The following is a 20126-nucleotide window of genomic DNA, read 5'->3' as shown; positions in this document are numbered from 1 at the left end:
GAACTTCGTGATTCCTTTCAACGCCTCTGGTAGACGAGTTTTTACGTTCTTTCGCCTTTTTCTTTCGATTACTCGCGCTCTTACTGCTTCGGTATCTAGAGTTTCTAGAGTGTGAAGCAAAGCGAATTAAAGTGATTGGATATCTGTATGTGATCGATACTGCGAGTTCTCTTTTTCAAAGGGAATTAAGAAGTCGAAGTTAGTGATGGACTAAATCTGCTTTGTAATTCAGTGAAATGTCGAATGGAATAAAAGTGAAAAGTAATTTACTTGATTATAAGTATGACGGTGTTTCGTGATATCTTTCGTAGTAACTGTGATTACCGTGCTTGATAAGAATAAAGATGGGAAAGTGTCAGCAGAATTTCCGTTTTGATACGGATATCAAGTAATTAATGTGATTAAATTATTCCCTTATTATCGGCTACATATTTTCCTTTCGTTTAATTTTGTTTCGAAGGTGCGATAACTTTGAGAAAGCTATAATGGCTATTCCAACGTTATGTTATTTATTTTTACACGGTTTCTCATTGAACATAAAATTACCTAAGCGTCATCAGAACTTTCGATTCGATACAGACATAAAATAAACTAATACGTTAGTGATAATCAAATATGGAAAAAGATATTAACATGTCGTCAAAGAGAAGAACTTTCCACGTGGATTGGGATTCTCCCAGTCATGAAACCGGTACTGTAAAAAGAAGGCCCACATCCTTGAATACATCGGTTCCGATCTCAAGCAATTGCTTTGAAAATGTAGAATATTACGAAGTAAAAGATTGTATTGGTGGTTACGGCTTAAAGCTTTTGAAATCGTTCGATAGCCGATTGCTAGGATATGAGACTGTCGTATCCGAATTCTTTTCAAGCAAGCGCAGATCAAACGAAATGGAAGATACCGCCATTAAAGATAATGGAAACGGTTTAGAGCACCCTCGTTCTTGCGCAACCCCTTGCGAGGGAGATACGCGTAGAAAGAACGAAGATGTTGAAAAATTTCAGGATTTGCCATCTAATATAAAATCTTTTAGCGAGGAACGAAATTTACCTTGCAACTGGATCGAAGAAACATTATCAAATTCGTATAATTCACTTTTAGAGAATTCGAATGACGCAACGAAAGAAAAAGATACGGAATTTATCAGCAAAATAAGAAATCACGTGGAAACTCAAGAAGATAGTGCCAATAAAATTAAAAATAGCAGAATGGAAGATTCTATTAATTCGTTGTTTGAATTAACCGTAACAAATGACATAAACGATTCAGGCCAAGAGTTGTCGAACGAAAGTTCGAAAGTTAATACAAAGAAGGATTTTGATTTAAAGTTATATCGAGAATCTTTCGAATGGAAATCAAAGGTATCGAAAGTTATGAAGGTTTCCGGAGCGAAGCGGAAGTTAGATACGATCAAGACAAAAAGTTTGATTCCAAAAGCAAGACCGAAGAAACAGATTTCGAATGGACGAGGTCTTGTAAATTCTAGTTCGGAAAGTTCGGGCATAGGTTCCCCTCTATCGCCTTTATCGCCGTTAAAGGATACATCGACTAACGTAAAAGATATATCAGGAACTTCGATCAAGAGCAGTGGCAGCAAAAGTTCCGGATTCGGATCTCCAGATTCACCGTTGTCCCCGGAGAGTCAGAAATATACAGCGTTTTACTTGATCGACGAGCAATTGGAGAAATTGCGTAACTGCCCTTGCGAGAAACGACAAGCTCGGGTAAATTTTTTCTTTTCTACAATTTACATGTTAAGCATCGTTATTGTCGTTCATTAATTGCTGTAATTAGAAACCGAGTAAATTCTAACCTCTATGAGATGTATGTTTGCAGTAGATGCCTTGCAATTTCCATATCTACGTAATATATATTTTCGAATTTGTTTCAAAACATCGTCAATTTAATATTCACGATGTTATTATAAGGTTTCTGAAAGTTTTATATGACACAAATAGCATGTTCGTTAAAAGTTCCCCGTAAGTAGTCAAACGCTTCTATGAGTCACTATACCTACATGTATAGTTATATAATCGTAACAATATATTCCACGAAATGAAGATCTACGAACGTTTAGGCAATTGTACGTCACGAAAAATCGGAAGGTCTAGTAATACTTACGGAGACAGCTATAAATCTTATGAGTCACGTTCTAGGGGCGAAGCAAGTCCCGTGGGTGTGCAACCACGTGGTGCAAAGGAATTACGTTCACCCTCTTTCGACGATGCGTTTCTCCACAAGCTACGGCGCGGCACGATCATATGCGTGTAAAGCACGCGTGCTTCTCATTCATGAGGATGCTTCCTCGCTAGCGTTAACCTTGCATTCCTGTTTCTTTCTGCTAGACCCTTCACGAGATCCGACATACCGTTCAAGCTTCCCATTAAAGAGAAAGGCTATTAGTGTTGTTATTTCTTACCGAGGGATGGCGACACTTCACACTTCGTAAATACGTATACGTTATACACTATCGGTCTAAGATATATACGATAAAACAAAAAATAAATAAATTTGTTTGAGATTACTTAAACGGTGCGCTAAATCAATTATGTTTTATCAAACTCTTGCACATTTTCAATAACGTTTCAATTATAAGAAGAAAATAAGTCGAATATGACCTTACCTAAGCATATTGAATTCGAATCACGTATGGTTTCCCGCGAAATTAATATCTTCAAAATCGAATAGAAGCAATTTCCTCTTAAGACGTTTGTCCAAGCAGGAAGGAATTCGAATATCCTTCTTAGGTGAACCGAGCTCATCGACCATTTATTCCGCGTGGTTCACCACCCTCAGTCGCGAAACCACGTGCGGGAAATATAACGCGGTTATACGTGCACCATCCAAATGTGCCACGACATTCTTTTTCTTTCGAGTGATATCGACTCTGTAGGTGAATCTCCTTTTATTTCCTGTTTCGTATTTGTTGAGCCCTCGGGACGATTATAACTAAACCTTCGTGTACCGGAACAGAGACAGGTAAGATCAACTAGTCACGAGAGCTTTCTGTATAAGGGAATACGTCTTTTTATTCGTACACTTTCAAACTTGTCACGAATGTTGTACCAGCTTGTACAATGCTTTATCGTTTAAATTAATCATCAAGAGTTATTAAATTATTCTCGTTTTCTTCGCTACTAACGATAAGAAATGTATGTATTATATTGACGTAATCTTGTTTTATGCATCCTAACCTTTAACGTTTCTATCCATTTATGCAACAAATTTCTAACTTCGTAGATGGCTAAAGATATCTGCACTAAAGAGATTTATTGATTTATATGAAATACTTATCCGGAATTTGAATATCATCAATTAAATTCCGAGCTAGTTTTAACTTTCAGCTTCAAACAAAAGCCTATTATAATTATGTATCTACTAAATACAACTCCATCGGCTGCGCGCGCATTTCACATATATTTACATCTTTATTGAAAGTAATGTTTTGAACGAAACACTTTTATCTAACATTTTTTAATTACTTTTATATTTATATGTTCAAGTATTAAGTTATCCTTTATATTTCTATTGTTTTTAATAATAATTACCATTAACTGCTTTTTATCATGTTTATCGTCATATTATACATATAAGGTATTATTGTTGTTTGAACCAGTACAACAAAGATTGAGTTTAAATAAAATGGTTTGGCAATGAAATTGCAATTGAAACAATAAAAGATATAATACCGCGTATATTACGCGTTCAACAAGTTGTAGAACGAGTATTACCAGACAAGTAGTTCACTGGATTGATCTAATGGGTTCATTAAGTATAACCTAGAAAAACCAGTTAAATAATCGATGCTTCTATCGATGAAAGTTTCGATCGAACGAAAGCGAATGAGGATCGTATATGAGGGGTCTTTGTGTACAGAGGGATTCACTTTCATGTGGAAAAAGTGATTCGTAATAATCCCGAAGCCAGTGACATGGCAATAACGTTTTCCGTAAGCCACCCTTTGCGTAGTCGGAAGTTGGTAGCGGTTGTCATCGACTTCTCGATAATTTCCACGCTTCTTCGACTGTGTAAGCAGTGCTTTCTAATCGAAATAATTGGGAGCCCCTGATCCAAAGGGCTAAGCCACAGGGTCGTTGGTCTGCGTTATTATATTGAATTCGTGAAAACGAGAAAGTAAGTCGCCGGGAAGGCCATTGAATGGGAAACTAGAAATCGGGAAGCAGACAAGCATAAGCTTGGTGCGGCTTTATTAATTATTTCGAGGGCTCTCTAATCACCCCTTCGCCACCATGTGTGCCTATACAGATGCGAAGGTATCGATTTTTTTTTGTTTACTGATAAAAGAAACTTACTATATTATGAACTTTTTTGTTATTATGAAATTTTTATAATACCTTTTCCTCGCTACTATTCGTCGTTAGTCCTGTAAAGTTTCTTCTAACAATACCCATTTTAATAAAAAATTTCATAACAAAGTCTTTGAATAAAAAATAAAGTAGATTTTTCATAAAACCGTAAAGCCATAAAGTTCAAATTAATATTATTAATAACCTAATATTAAGAAAAACTAATTAACAAATTTATAGTTTAATAAAGTAATATATTAATGATTAATAAACTAATACTTTGTTGCGTGAAAATATCTTTATTTTTCTAATTCGTATTGAAATAAGAACATTATATCTGTCTACAAATCGTGTTGCGTCGTACAGTTAACCCAACTCGCGTAACTAGGAAATCTAGTTAGATGGTCATGGGTTACTTATCATGCATCCAAAATCTTCTGGTGCGCTGAGCATTTGCTATCAATATGTAGATCCAGTCAGGGTTACGGTGTGCTTGCACTGTACCGACACTCGTCACGTTGTCGTACGAAGGGGGACTTCTTCGAGGGTGGAACGTTTTCATGTACCTTTTTCATACCGGCGCCGATTCCACAGTCATCACCAGGAGACCAACAGCCTTCTCTTTTTTCTCGAGTGCTTTTATAATATTCACCCCCGTGTACACACGCCTCGCTTGTGATTTTTCTTGCTCGAACCCCTCTCGAAAATAGCACCGACGCGACGATCGGAGATCGGGGAAACCACCTTTCGATATTGACCCTTGAAGCTTTTGTCGGTCTCCTTATCGCGGTTTTTCCTCTCGCCAACAGGAACCACGAAAAATAAGTATGTACCTAGACGTTTTAGAATGGTGCTTTCTTACGAGTATGTCGTCGATCTTTCAATCCCTTTAACAACTCGGTATAATAGAGAGCACCGTTGCGGAGCTTCTTATATGATAAAAAGAAAGAGCATACACAGGAAAACGAGTTCTAACGATAGAATTTGTAATATGGTAAATATTCAAATTATCTTTGCAGTTCAGAGATAAGAAAATATGAGTGGGAAGAGCTTTGTTTTTACGCAATGTTTGCTATTATCATCGGGTATCACTTTTTCTTTTTGCATTGAAATGAAGTTTTGAATTAATACGAACATAAAAGAGTAGGTTTTTTAGAACCATTTATTTTAGTTAGTTTGATTTTAATAAACCAATTTCTTCAATTATTAAATGCTGAATGTTTTTCTTCGTTTCTCAAGGCGGACTATTAAATTTTGTACGTGCGTATTACTTTTTGATATTCATCAAATATATAGCAAACGAAGCTAAATTAAAAGAGAATAAACACACGCATATGTAACTTCTACGTCATATAGCGTATAGGGAATCAGCGAGGCTATCGTATTCCCACGCTGTTCAAAGGAATTCATAGTCAGCTATTACCTGGCACGTGCGTGAAAATTCGGTAGAAAGGTGTCAAGTAACTTTGTAAAGTTACTGGTTGGAAATTTCGTGGTAATGCCGTAAGTGAAATAATTGCGGCTTCTCGCCGCTTCTCATTTGGTCGCGCTTTGCCGTGCGAACATTGTTGTAGATTCGATGACGCGATGTGCGCCCGCGCACAAGCACGCCACGGCTACGTCGTCCTGTGGCGCATCGGACGCTTTGAAACACCGTCAGTCCTACCGAGGATCCTTCTAAGGGTGCTCGTTCTATGCACTTGGAGGATCGTACGATATAATTTTCAAAAGACGGTTCGCGATTTTGTTCCTTCGTTACTCCTCCTTCGTGCAAAGAAACGTTTTTCTAGGTCATTGTATAGTTCTCTCTTCTCATTTTCGCGAAATATGTTCATTTATATACATCAAACTGATAATTGATTCTCTTTCGAACATCGTCGATGAAATTTTGATAAATATAATTTATCGATCTTTATAAGTGTGCAATATTATTTTTATACTTTCATAGAATAATCATGACACGCGTATACGTGAGATAGCAAGAGATAAAAAATTGTGTGAGTGAAGAATTAAAACGACAGCAGGGAAAGAGACGAATGGAACGTTCGAAAAAACAAGCACAAAGTATCGATGATTTATCGGGAAATTTTCAGTGGTTCGAAACGATTTTTGCCACGTTGCAATGTGGTCACGATGTCCGGTGCATCAGGACTCAAGCCATCCGTGATATTACCTAGGAATAATAACGGCGCGAGGAGTAAAATTTGCAAATTGACTTCACCGAAATCTCTGATATCGCCTTTAACTGGAAATTCGTCGAAGAAGTCGCAAGAATCCGCCACGGATTCTCCATCGTCCAGTCCCGCCAAGTCTTCCGTGTCGTCGACATCCCCACGTCGAACTGTTCAAAGCGTGGAATCCAGTAAAAAGTCGCCTAAAAGATATTCGCAGCAGGAAGAGCGACAGCAGACGTTGCAAGTGCAACCGTACTGTCCGAAAGCTTCTCCGAAACGTTCACCCAGAAGATACATATCTGTGTTTGAGGAAGATTTTCTACAAGACGAGATGGTTCTCGGACTTCGTGTCTCTTCCACGGGTGGTGGAAACGAGCCAGGAATGTCGTTTTTAGAATTCGAGTCGCTTTACACGTTAGAAAAGGAGTTGATGCAATCGCGACAAGATGTAGGTCAAGTGGACGACAAGTGCATCTTTGGTGGGTGGTTTGGTAGACGAGGCCTTTACACCGAGCTACCCGAACCGCTGTACCAACAAGCGATCGCTGCGGCAACTACTACATCATCCCAGATCCCAACAGAGGGATTCAGCTTCGCACCTGGGTGGTCCCTGAATGTTGAACACTTCTATCAGTGGCAGAATCGGGGCAAAACTACGCAGCAGGTATTGAATTTTCCAAAATTCCATCGAAACATTCTCGAGAATATGTGATGTTAATACGAACGAGAAGAATGAACAGGCTGTACGATTTCATAAAATTACAGACCAAAAGATTGATACACCATGTACGTACGAACGTGAATAAGTCTCATCCATATTCGATAAATCAATATCTTTGCTTCACATGTATGGAGTTATTTGATTGGTTTTAACATACTGTATATACTATCTAGATCACTTCTATCACGTATCTTCTGGATTACTTGTATTTCATCGTTGCTGATTTTCCGGATAAGTAAATCTATGCGTATCTATATCTTATCGAAAAAGTTACAAAAGTATTTGGAAAAGCGAAAGCTATAATTGACGCGGTTACCCGAATTCTCGAATTGGAAATGAGCTGTCAAGAGCACACGTCGTCGTTTGTCTCTTCGCCGGGCTATACACGTATCTAGAGGTTGATGCGCGAGATCCCGTTTGCTGTGGGTCGCGTTACGAATTAATTGAAAAACGAAAGCAATCTCGCCAAAGCTTGCCGTCAGTCGCGCACGAATTGCGAACTCGAATACATTTAACGCGAATCACTTCTCTCCTCTGTTATTCTATTTGTTCCTTTTGCCTCTCTGGCTGCGCGCTTAGTTATCCGTATTTATGCGTGACATTTTCCGTGTTTCCTCCTCGATTTCGATTCCGCGCGTTATCCGTCTCGTTTCCCCCATTCTATTCATTTTCTTTTTCTTTTTTCTTCCTTTTTTTTTGTTTTCCACTGGCCCTCCATCTTTCTGCTGGCTGTTGCTCATTGGTTATTCGTACCCTCTCTTCCTCCGTATCGCTCTATCTCTATCCGTTGGCCAGTTCGTTTCCTGTTCTCTTTCGCGTTTCGTCCCTCGAGGCAGATTCGAGCAAGAACCGATTTTCACGTCCCTCATCGAGCTAATTTCGGCAACCAAGCTGCAAATTTGCGGTACGACGCTATCGAGTTTTACTTCATTTCACTTGTGCCGCGGGCAATTTATACGATGGTACTTTGTTCTCGTCATTTTCGGCCTGGAATTGATAAAAGTGATGGGACGTTCGGCCTCTCCGATTTACGAGTTCCTCTCTGCACCGTGATTGCACTTCGATTTGAAATATTTGGCGGACAAAGCTCCAGTCAAATTTGCTACATAATCGTCTTTTTTTTACAGTCAACGACTCGTTATTCACGTTATTCGAAATAAATTTATTCACAGTTGTACTTCAAGTGATAAAAATGCACCGTGTACTACGAACCAGGGCAAAAGTGTAGTTTCCTAAAATATGAAGCGATTTGATTCGATTGAAATCGAGCTGTTCTTATTTTCTCAATTTTTAATTTTAATTTCCTCTACATCATTTTCGATAAAGGAAATTTAAAGATTCTCAAAAAGAGGAGCGGTTGGTGAGATTATCGAATACGCTGCCCGGGGGTGTGAAGGTGCTTTGATCACCCCCAGAATCCTAAGTTTCACGTCTCGATTTGCTCTCTCACGGTGTTTACTTTAAGGGATGCCACTGGCTACCAGCATCTTTCGGTACGAAGGAGGACTGCACTTCTCTTCCTTATATATATTGCAAGGGAATTGCTCTTTGTTCCTCTCTGGGCCGACGAACGAGGATGAAGTTGTTTTCATTACCGGAAAGTTTCACAGCCGGATCGTTCCTATGATCAAAGGAGAAATTGACTTTGTTTATTAACCGTCACGACCCTGCTCTGCTTTAAAGTAATTAACGGAATATGTGCGAAACACATTGAGGAAATCACAGCGTAATTCCGACTACAAAGGAACGCGGGGTGATAACACAAACTCTATAATACCAAGTGCTTTATATTATACTTTGTAGTAGACAGAGAGTTAAAAGGAGCCACAGTTGGCTTTTTAGTATACTGATATCCGTTACGATAATGACAATAGTAGACATTTGTAGTTGTAGTTTTAATTTTTCTAATATTCATCGATACTCTTCTTCGTTTCTGAAGAAGATGCTTTCTTTTTTATCAGTTCCGATGATCATCTATTTGATGTAAAATTTTCTTTCGAAAATCAGACAGAAATGATAGATGTATCGCGTTTATTTCACAGGTTTGTGAAAACAATACGTGATCACGCTTTAGTGATCGATGATGGGATTACACGGCAAAGTACACAGGTGTTCCGTTGTACACTGTACGCTGTACACGTTCAGAAAGGCGTGACTGAAGAGGGTGGGATAAAAAGAAATAAAGAAAAAAAACGCGTGCATTCGATGTTGGTCGAATGCCAGATCATCGAAACGTAAATTACCGGTAGTAGAAGAGGAAAAGCAGAATTTGTAGGGTATAGAATCGTTGGAATATCTGCCTCTTCCGGTCGATTACACCTAACAATATGCTCGCTTCTGTATCTGTTTAATCGCCGTAGTTACTTACGGCAGTGTAATTTAACGCGTGTTGGGAAAGTACGCATTACGCTTTGTACTATGTACAAGGTAGATATATGTAGGTAATAACTGTAAGATAACAGGTGCAATGCCTCCTACTGTCTTTTGATCTATACTGAATCCAAAGATGAGAACGAATTAGTATCAAATTTTCGATTAATCTATCAATTATTCGAAATTATTGAATTTCATTGATCAACATAAATATTTGTTGCTATACTATCAGAACGTTTTATTACATTACGTCACGATATATATTAAAATATTATAAAATGGTATTATACAAAGTATTGTATAAAATCATTGAAATCGAAACCTTTTACTTTTTCTTACTATAAGAAATAAATGTCACGATTGCTAGTAGTGATATTTATCGAGACTGTAATGTCGTATGTCAGCTACATAGACGCCTTTAGGAATTTATATCTACAAGTATAAAGAACCGTGAGTCAGCGAGAACCAACGATTGAATTAAAGATCTATTTTGTCGGTAAGATAGTTGAACAGGCAGAGATATGCGCTTTGCCTTGGGGTAGGTTCGCTCCCGTCGAGTTCAGCCGAGTTACATGTAGGTACGTGCTTACGCGACCTAAATCATTTATCGTCCAATTGCCAATTTGCAGCCCCAGGAAAATTGCTTTGCCACCAGGGTATCCACCCTCTTTCTGCGTGCTTCGTTCCTCTTATTCTTCTTTTCTATTTGTGGAATTTCACCTTCCTCCTCTTCCAATTTTTCATTTTCGAACGGTAATAAATATTTTCATGAATTTCCTTTCTTATTATTTGTATTATAAGCTTGTTCTTAGAAAGTTTGAGACTTCTGCGCATACAATGCACGTTAAAATTCTTCCGCTCAGGAAGAAAACGATTCTAAAGGTTAAGATAGGTCGACGCGATAGAATAAACTCGTGGTTAATAGCTAATGTAATTCACCACGTGGTTCGCATTCCTAATTTCTCCGATTTTTAAACGCCACGCTTTCCACGAAGAAATTGGAAACAAACCACTGTCGATAAATTCTTTTAACAAGCAAATGTATGAAAATCACTAAATTTACAATCGAATAACATACATAGATACAGCCCTTCAGATTCCATTTACTGATAGTCTACCTCGTTCCATTATTTTCCAATGTTCACAATGTTTCACTAGAATCCATAACAAAAATAGGAAAGTAAAGCCGTTTTACTTTTATTTGATGTGTGTAACGCGTAATGTTTTTCTTTCTGTGTTCGACCCAACGTTGTCAGCCAGAACATACAAATATCCGTAATCCCTGTGTATTATCCGTGATACGTTCCACGTCTATAGAAGCGAGGCAACGAGCTCGGAAAAATAATCGAGAAATATGCGCGCCAGAGGATGTCCTGATGAAATAAATACTCGTACGTCACTGGTATGCACCGCTTCCGGACTATAAATTTCGTATCGATATCGGATGTCCCTTTGGGCTATCGTATCTCATTCGTTGTCCCGATTGTTCATCCTTTCGTTTTCTTTTTTCTTTCCTTTTTTCAATGTTGTTCGCACTTTGTTACCGTGCAACTGGAAGAGTAGAGGGTTAGTTTTCGTTGAACGAGGAATGGCAACGCGATCGAATTTCCCGTTGAAGCCAGTTTTAGTTAGTCACTGAATCGTCTCGTAATCTTTGAAATTCGATCTTCGTAAACGGATTGTTCGTTAAATTACAACAACGATAATATATCGTTGAAGTTTCCCGGAGAATAGAATTAGTATTTTTGTTTCGTGAACACAAAGTTCAACGACAAAAATATAATCAAATCGCGAAAAGAATATTAGTGACATAGCCATATCAATGCTCAACGAGCTGTGCTATAACTTTTGTGTATGCAACGAATGATGTAGAGATTTTCGTGAAATATTGCATTTTATGTACGATTCAACTTCAACTTTTACAGTACTCCCAACGTAGTTTTCACTTTGTGCCTCTGCGGTTGTTCTTTGAGAGCATTTTATATCGCTGGAAAAGCGGAGGCACGTACTTTAAGAGAGTCGTGACGTGTCACGTGATGAGAATATAACGTTCGTTTCACGTCACAGTACGCCCTTCGTTTACGTAGCGAAGCAGAAGAGGGGACCCTTCCCTCCCTCTTTAGGGTAAGAAAATGTCCTTGTAGAATGGCACTACTCCGCGCTTAGATCCTGACGAAAGCATCTGCAATAGTGAGTAATAACGACAAATCTCTTGGAAAGTTTCAATGAAGAATTCTAGCAAATTAACAGCACGCTCCATTGCCCCCTAGTTAATACCCAATTATATTCTAAAATTTATTAGACGTTGCAACTTTTTTTAGTCTGACAAGCAATCTCGTATTTGTCAATTTATTTCATTGAAAGTAAAGGAAATTAAAAGCTGAATAAAGCTTCGATGTCCTTTTATTTATTTAAAGTCGATACAAGTAAAATCTTTGTGTCATTACAAACATTGAATGATACTAATGAATAATTAAAATGACAGATAAGCAATTAAAATAAGTGTATCCGTCAATTAGCCGGCTTGTTGACGATCGCCGAGTTCCAGCCATTCAGACATGAATCAGAGCGGGGTGTGTCATCAATCGACAATTAAAGAGTGACACGTTCTTTTCCCGAATGACGACGAGTTCGTTTACTCGGTGATGCAGAAGGGAGGATCCTTCCTCTTCTGGCATGTCCTGAGGGCAAAGGGGGGCGCAGTAAAATGCCGGTGCTACTCTCGAATCAGACACGAGCATTAGATCTGGTTCCCGCAGCGTGGCAACCCTCAACAAACGTCGAAGCTCGTTAGAGCTTTTTAGAGTAAGTTAGCAAGCGTGTCCGTGCGCGTCTTCCCTACAACTGACGATACGTGAGACGAAAGAATTATTGCAATTTCGGCGTGACGCTCGTCGAATTCGTAATGTCGTGCGCGGCTCCTTTCCGCGAACGGCACGCGTCTGCCGTACAGATTCGAGCAGAATAGTAGATCCGACTCTCCGCCGCGAGATTTCTAACTGCTTGACAGGAATTTATATCAATTTTTAGGCTGCCTGAAATCGTACGGGTTGAATAGCCCGACTACCTGGAATCGTGGATTTGTAACGCTATTCTAAGAATCGGGGACATAACAAATCGGCAGAAGTAAAAATAGAAAGACGAATACGCTTATCTTTCTTTTTTTTTACCAGTGGATTGTCCCTTTCGCGATTTGATAGTATTTTTATACGGACTGTTGCGGGTTTCATATTTATTTATTTCTTCGTTGTACGAAGGATCAACTGCGGCAAAATTAGTCTTCTAGTGCAATTAGATACTATACACTATCGTCATACATTTACATGATTCATTAGAGACGTCAATTTAAGAGTTTGCGTTTACGAAACTGCAGCTCCGATATTTAAATTACAGCTATTTATTCGAAGAAAAGGAAAGGTGTAAGTTTCATATTCAAAAGTGCGAAAGTTTATTACTACGAATATTATATAATTGACTATGAATTTATAATATGTTTGAAGAAATCATTTTTATAATTTTAACTTAATTTTCGTTTTACTCTAAACTATCGGAAACTGCTCATTGCAGCAGGCTCTTCAGTTACAAAAGAGAAGTTTTGTTTCATTTACGTTCAGCTCCAATGGTTATCTAAATTTTATAAAGAATTCCCCTGATCTTCTCGCCTATCAGATATTCTATCATTTTTCGCGAATTGGTCGACGCCGTATTGAAATCGTTCGCGCTCTCTTCGTTCTGCAGAACGATAGAGAAATAAATAACAGGAACAGGATCTAACAGAAGCGGTGAAAAGGTTACACGTTCTCGGTACGAGCGCGTGTGGGACCAAGCAAGAAGTCGTCCCATGAGCGAAAGTATTGTCGTCGCTCGTTTTCGCGGCTACACGCGTACACGTGCACCGTAAAGCAGCTTAAGGATCGTTAAGACGGCCTCGTGTGGGCTAGTTCTCTCACAGGATGCCCACACGATGCGCACAATGTACAATAGCAGGGTAGGGCCTGGTTGCATCGTTGGTTACAGCCTGTGATCCAGGTATATTTAGCTCGCGTGCATCGTAATGACGCGTAGGTGTAACTCATTCATAAAACATAAACCATGTGGCGCCGTTCGAGCCGATAAAAAGAAGAGAAGACGTTGATTTTTGCCGCTGTTTGGCGGAATTAAGACGATTATTACCAACTCGATCGCTAGATGTTTACGAACGTATATCGCGGCTTAGGGTGGTTGAATCTCGACTTCTGAAAGTTCAGGTGTCTGAAAGTTAGCCTCCCGAGAAACTTATAATTAATGTTATACGATAGTACTCTCGATAGTTTCGGAGAATTAATGTTGTCGAGTTTAACTAACGTGCTATCGAAGTATGTTCATTAATTTGACGTAACTATGCTTCATAAGGCATATTATTCTAGTTTGAAACAAATGAGAAGAATATAGCGAAAAGAATTATACTGGAAACATAAATACTTTGTTCAGTACCTAAAAACATAAATACCTTGGTCGGTTTGCAGTAAAAATATTTCAATTTGTTCAACCATACAAATTAAAAAGCTTAACTTTTCGGTCGAGCGTAAATGATTATCTCGTATTCTTCGTGCTTGAAGAATGCTTATAGTACGAGGTAAAGCGAGAGAAACACGAGACAAATGATATACGCAATCTCCGTTGCAGAGGGTTATAATTCTTATAGGATTGCCCGTAAGGTAGACCACCGAGTCTCGAAAATAAGTCGTAAAAGTGGACAAGGACTCAGATACGGGTTTCATGAAAGTTGCCGCGAAAAAATAACTTGTTCCTTCCGGATTTTCGTAGTCATGACAACGAGTTTCCTCGAATCTCGAGAGGGTACGATACGTTTTATGCCACACTGCAGGACACGTACACTTCTCATCCTGAGGAAAGAGGGTGCATCCTCCGTTCGTTCGTTCTTTGGGGGACGATAACTCGGTTACGAAGGTTCTCAACCCGAGCAACTTTAATTTCTGTCAGGTATCAAATAGGAAAAAATATTACCATCAATTTTAGTTCTTTTGCAATTTTATCATGCACGATTCAATATCGTTTATTAAATTGTAGCAATTCTCTTCGCGAATAGCATAATTTTATTAGATAAAATCATAACACTTCCGTCTTAGAAAGTGGTTCATTTTTGCAATTAATTTTTACAAATATCTAAAAGTAGATAATCTTTTAGACATATCACTAGCAAGCCAACGTGTACGTTGCATTTGGATTATCATAGATAGCTTTCGAGGGAAGAAGAGTGGAGTAACTAAAATAAATAGAAGGAAAAGTGACGATTCGTCCATATTTTGGTTTCCTTGATTTGCAAATAAAGCGAGGGGTCTTTGCGAATATGCGCGGCAACGTATACAGGGAGAAATGGTAAATATAGAAATAAAAGGTAGAACGAAAGGGAAAAATGGGCACTGACAGAGGGTGGGTCAGCACGTGGTTCATTTGCAACGAGTAGTTCAGAGAGAAAGAAAAATTCAGGGCGATGACCGTAGGAAAACAAAGAGAACAACGAGCACCAAGTGCAGCTTTCGTATGTGCATAAATTTTAACGTCTGCACGGCTTCCCCGCGCATTTATCACCCAAATAGAATTTTTACGATTAATGAACGCACTTCTAATTATCTCTCCTTTTACGTACCCGAACGTACGAATTGAACCGGTGTATACGTAAAAGCAATTTATCCACCGTTAAATTGAATACACTTGCTCGTAAATTTCAAATAATGCTTGATTTATACCGAATATAAAAATAAAATTGATTCATAAAACTCATCTCAATATTTTATTGCTCAAAATGTTGTCCTTCCCTTTTTTTATCATTTACTCATTTACTTTTTTGTATCGTTTATTTCGTTCTTCTCTTTATGGCTTACGGTTTATATCTTGTTTTGTCTCCTTCCACACCTACAGTTGTACAAAGTTAATTGACTCGGGATGGTAGAAGCGCGCCATATTCTCTTTTTAATTAGCTCATCTGTATGAGAATCTCTTAAAACAATATTCAGTGAAATGGAATTTTATCGAAATTAATATGTAGCGCGATTCCTAAACCATTTTTCACAGATCAAGAGAAACGAATCTATCTTGCATTATCTTCCGAAATTACACTCATTTATGTGTAGATTGCTTCCGTGTTCGCTATCGGTTCATTCGATAAACATTTCTTCCAGGTTCGGTAATCAACGTCATATCGGACAAAAAGGATAATTTTATCTCGTTCAGAGGATTATTTGTTCACGATCGTTACTCCGCCCTACCATCCTCTGTCGCTCTGCAGCGTCTTTTTCATTTCGACTGACTGGCCCGTCTCGATATCGTGGCCAAGGCAAACCTAATTTCATCGCCCCATTCTCTTGGCGCCCATCGAGTAGCCCCTTCATAATCGGACGACAAAGGCGGAGCCACCCCTTTTCCGCCTTTCAATCTCTCTCTTTCAACTTGCACTCTCTTTCTCTCTGTCTGTCTGTCTCTCTCTCTCTATTCGTCCATTCTGTGCCCATATGTATCCTCTTTCCTCTTTCGCACTCTCGTTCTCTTTCACGAAAGGATCAGTCCAGTATCCATTTTTGCAAAAGTGGCATATATGAAGCATCCCCTAAATTTTGAGGGAGTCACCAGTTTCGCTACTGCCTTTTAACGATTTCATTTACCCGCTATGATTCTTGAAACGATGGGGAGCAGAGGTGTCATTGCGGCCCGGTTTCATGTATTCGGGATCGACCGTGTCAAGAGCGAAATTCATTTGTACCGCCAGGTTGACGTTTCAAAGTGGAAACTGGAAAATTTCGTTTGTATTATTTTGACGTAGGGGAGAAACGCATCTGGCCATTTTAAACGGAAACTTGTTAAATCTATACTACGTATCTTCTTTCGTTAAATATTGATCGTAAGTTATCAATAAAAAGTCGAAATGTTTTGCATTCGAAGCGACGAGTTCTCTCATAAATAAAACCAATCACGTGAAACATCTGTCGCTTTGCAACAAACAATTGTAATTGTAATTTTTCAAAGAAACTTATTGTTTAGCGAATTATGAGCTTTTCGTCTCCTTTGTTACGTACCAATTTCATTTATTTCTCGAAAAATTCTATTACTCTTGGCTTGGAATTTCTCTCGTCAGATACATTTCTTAGTTCTCACGATACACTTCAAGCATTGTTTTCAACCAATAGAGTGAATCGAAGTGTTTTAGCGATTTTAATAAAGAATTAAACAAATCAAAATATTCTTTCCTCGTTGTACATTAAAATCTTTTCTACGCTGATAATTAAGCCTCGACATTCTGAATGAGCTCTTCTCATATTTGCTTCGATATCAGGCGAAAGAAAATTTATATCTCTACATGATGGAAGCGCGTGGAAAGTTGACTATGGCGCATCGTAAATCAGGTACACGTATGATGAGAATGAGTCACAGGAATGAAAGGGAGGATCGGGTGCATTGACACGGCCGTTGTTATTTATCGTTCGAACGAAATTTATCGTTGGTTAAGATATCTTTGAAAGCAGAAACGCATGAGCAATTACCTAGACGGCGAGCCTGGGAACCGTGTACGCAGGGCTGATCGATATTCGACTTGGCGTCGATTATCGTGCAGGTTGCCACGGGTAGGTGCGTATAGGCGCGTTAAAAGGCAACACGATGGCCGGCATTACAATTAATGATGGTGCTCGTATGTGAATCGTACGGAATAGCAATCGATAGTACAGCACCTGTCAAGAATGCTCAAGGTTACCCTCATCGCTGTCATTGTCCACACGGCGAAATTCCCGCCGGGTTTCCCGGTCCTCCACTTTTTCAATCGCCCGCCGACAAAACAACCAACGATGCCCATTTGCATTTAATGGGTTTTGCTAGTTTGAAAATTAAAATGAGATGCTTGACAACCAGTGCGATAGCAACGTTAATATTTGCACAATCGAACTGATTATTTCGTACCTAGTTGTAAGAGTTATTCGGAAGCCACATCGATCAACTCCATAAATCGAAAAGTACAGAGAAGCGATGGTGTTATATAACACTGTTTATCTTTCATTTATTTTGGAAATCATTTTTCGAGATTTTATTATTTTTTAGGAAATAAATGAAAACTGGAGTTGATCAGTTTTTGGGCTTTTGAAAGGCTCGTATCAAAAACGATAATCTCATGAATTTAGCAGTGAATACACATTCGTATTCCTCGTACGAAATGTGTAACTTATTTTGCAGGTACGAGCACACACACATTATGACGTACCTGAATAAATAATTCGATATGAAAAAATCTATTGATTCTAAAAGAAAGGTAATTTAATTTTTTTCATGTTAAAAGACTAATGGTACGAATCTAAGCGTGAAACAGTAAATAAAATGCAAGTGTAATCCAAATCAAAATAAAGCCGGCGAATTTGGTGTAAGTCAGGAAATAGAGCGGCATTTTTACAGTTTTACGACCGGGTAAACTAATCGGCAATCTAAGATCGTTTATTGACGAATTTATAGCCTTTTCTCGATTCTGTTAATTTACGGAACAATAGCCACGCAGCGCCGTTCGCTCATTGTACTCTGTTTCCAGTTAAGTTGAATTAAAACGACTTATAATCGAGCTCTCGTCTCGAGATCCTCTCTTCTCCCTTTTTCTCTCTAGCTACTTTCGTTCCTATTTTCATCCCTCGTTCACGTCGCGTTATTTTCGCTCGAACAGAAAAGATATTATCTTCTTGGAAGACGATGGGATGCGCAGTAATTTTTATTAGCTTCTCCTTATGCGATTAGTTTTCCCTACCTTATTAACATTCGCTTGAACTTTTATCTTTTTCAAATTTTCTTGTCGAATCTACTAGTATTCTATTCTTAAAACAATTCCTATCTTCTAAATCACTTTATTAAAAATGATAATTACGTTACACCTTTTGTTATAAAGACATGATTGCCGGGATAATCAAATAACTAAATAAGAAAAAACGAGTTCACTTCTACATTACAGAGATTCGATCATAAATTCGTAAAGTAGAATATAATCGTAATTTGATTTACACAACTTGAGGAAATACAAAACACAGATAATATTAATCACATTTACTGCATTTCGATTAACATTTCACTTCCGCGTGTCCAACCACAATGGATACAGTTACTTCAAATTACTCACCAATTGTTATCGTCGATTCATTCTGAGAAAACGTTCACGCTGCTGCCTGTATTTCATTTCTCTCAACGTACGAAAGTTGTATTCACTGTCTGATAGAAACTACTCGCAATAATTGCTCAGGAAATCCCGTGTCGCGTCGAACGCTCGACAAAAGGAAACCGAATGTAACAACGTTCGGTCGAAAGAGAAGAATGGGACGCAGCAACGAGATAGAATTGAAGCATTAAAAAGGAAAAAGAGAAAAAAACGATGAAGAAGCGGCGGAAAAAGGGTGTGAGAGAGGAAGATGGAAGGAGAAGGAGCGAGAGTACGTACGCATAGAGAAGTGTGCGCGACGCGCGTATTCAGTTACGTCCGGTGCGTCGCGCCGTCGAGACGCGCCGTTTCGGCAACAAGTTTCGTCCGCGTGTGCTTCACGATGCGTTTCCACGCGTGTTCTCGCTGTCTCGTGGCTACCTTCGCAACTTTGTTTAAGAAACTGCACCAACTACACAATCATCGACGATTACTTTTCGTTTCTGTCAAACGATTATTAATTAGCTATTAATTAACAACGAAAAGAAAAAGGCGAATAAAGATCTGGTGATCGTTAGTAGATCGAAGAGACGTGCAGTGTCGATGAAGTTTCTAGAATTCTCGGATGAAAGTATTAAAGGAAGGATAAGGAATGAACAACAAACGAATATCATTCTGTTGTATTTCTTTCGTTAATTTCTAAAGTGATTGGATAATAATATAGCAGCGAAAAAGGCACAAGTGGATTACCATTTCTGTTTACATGGGGTGGCGACGGTCAGCAAAATTGAATAATTGGATAATACGAAATGGGATAAGTTGGAGTGGTTGAAGTCTTTCTGCGATGCTCTTAAAACAATGCGCGACTTGGTTGCCGCTACTTGAGAAGCGTCATCGATCGTTTCTCATTCGACGCTCAGAGATCTCTCGATTCTATCGGTTCGCCATTCTTCTGGAGAACCGACCAAGTGCTATTTCATTAAATTTCGCCGTGTCTCGCTTCTCATCGGACGCAAATAGTTTGGCAGTTCTTCCTTCGAAGACTTTGAAAGTGTTCTGGGAACGATGAAAGATACGAGAAGTATTAAGGCCGAGTGATTGAATGATAAAGAACTTGTAATGATAAAACTTGAAATCTTTCCGTAAAACGGATATAAATTGTTTAATGGTTGTGCTAATTGTTAGTCTTGAAATTAATTGAGTTTGCTGGTTCATGTTTATTTCATCCAAGAGTTAATCGTTATAATACCGTAACTAATCGTTATATTAGATCTATCAGTTGGCTTATCAAATTTTTATCAAGCAGTAAAAATTTGTATAGAAGCTGAAGCTGTAATTTTAATCGATCGAAGCTTAGTTGCGCTCCTTTCGCTTTCGTAAAGAAAGAAAATTG

At 38.6% G+C, this 20126-nt stretch overlaps 1 protein-coding gene across 3 annotated transcripts in view; it reads left to right on the top strand.

Moving 5' to 3' along the window:
* The window catches only part of LOC100643922 (protein sickie), a 190922-nt gene that overhangs the window by 23574 nt on the left and 147222 nt on the right, over window positions 1–20126 (top strand). The window contains exon 1 of one of the 3 annotated variants that reach the window (XM_048404211.1): window positions 6005–7146. The exons of 1 other annotated variant lie outside the window; for it this stretch is intronic. In XM_048404211.1, the coding sequence (XP_048260168.1) occupies window positions 6379–7146 (768 nt within the window). In that variant the 5' untranslated portion in view covers window positions 6005–6378. Of the gene's footprint in view, window positions 1–6004; window positions 7147–20126 lie in introns of those variants that run through there. One more of the 3 variants, XM_048404213.1, reaches the window with a different exon arrangement.

The sequence above is a fragment of the Bombus terrestris genome, chromosome 3 (genome assembly GCF_910591885.1).
Source record: "Bombus terrestris chromosome 3, iyBomTerr1.2, whole genome shotgun sequence".
Taxonomy (NCBI): Eukaryota; Metazoa; Arthropoda; class Insecta; order Hymenoptera; family Apidae; genus Bombus; species Bombus terrestris.
The sequence above is the reverse complement of the archived record's forward strand: the minus strand, read 5'-3'. Positions and strand labels throughout refer to the sequence as shown.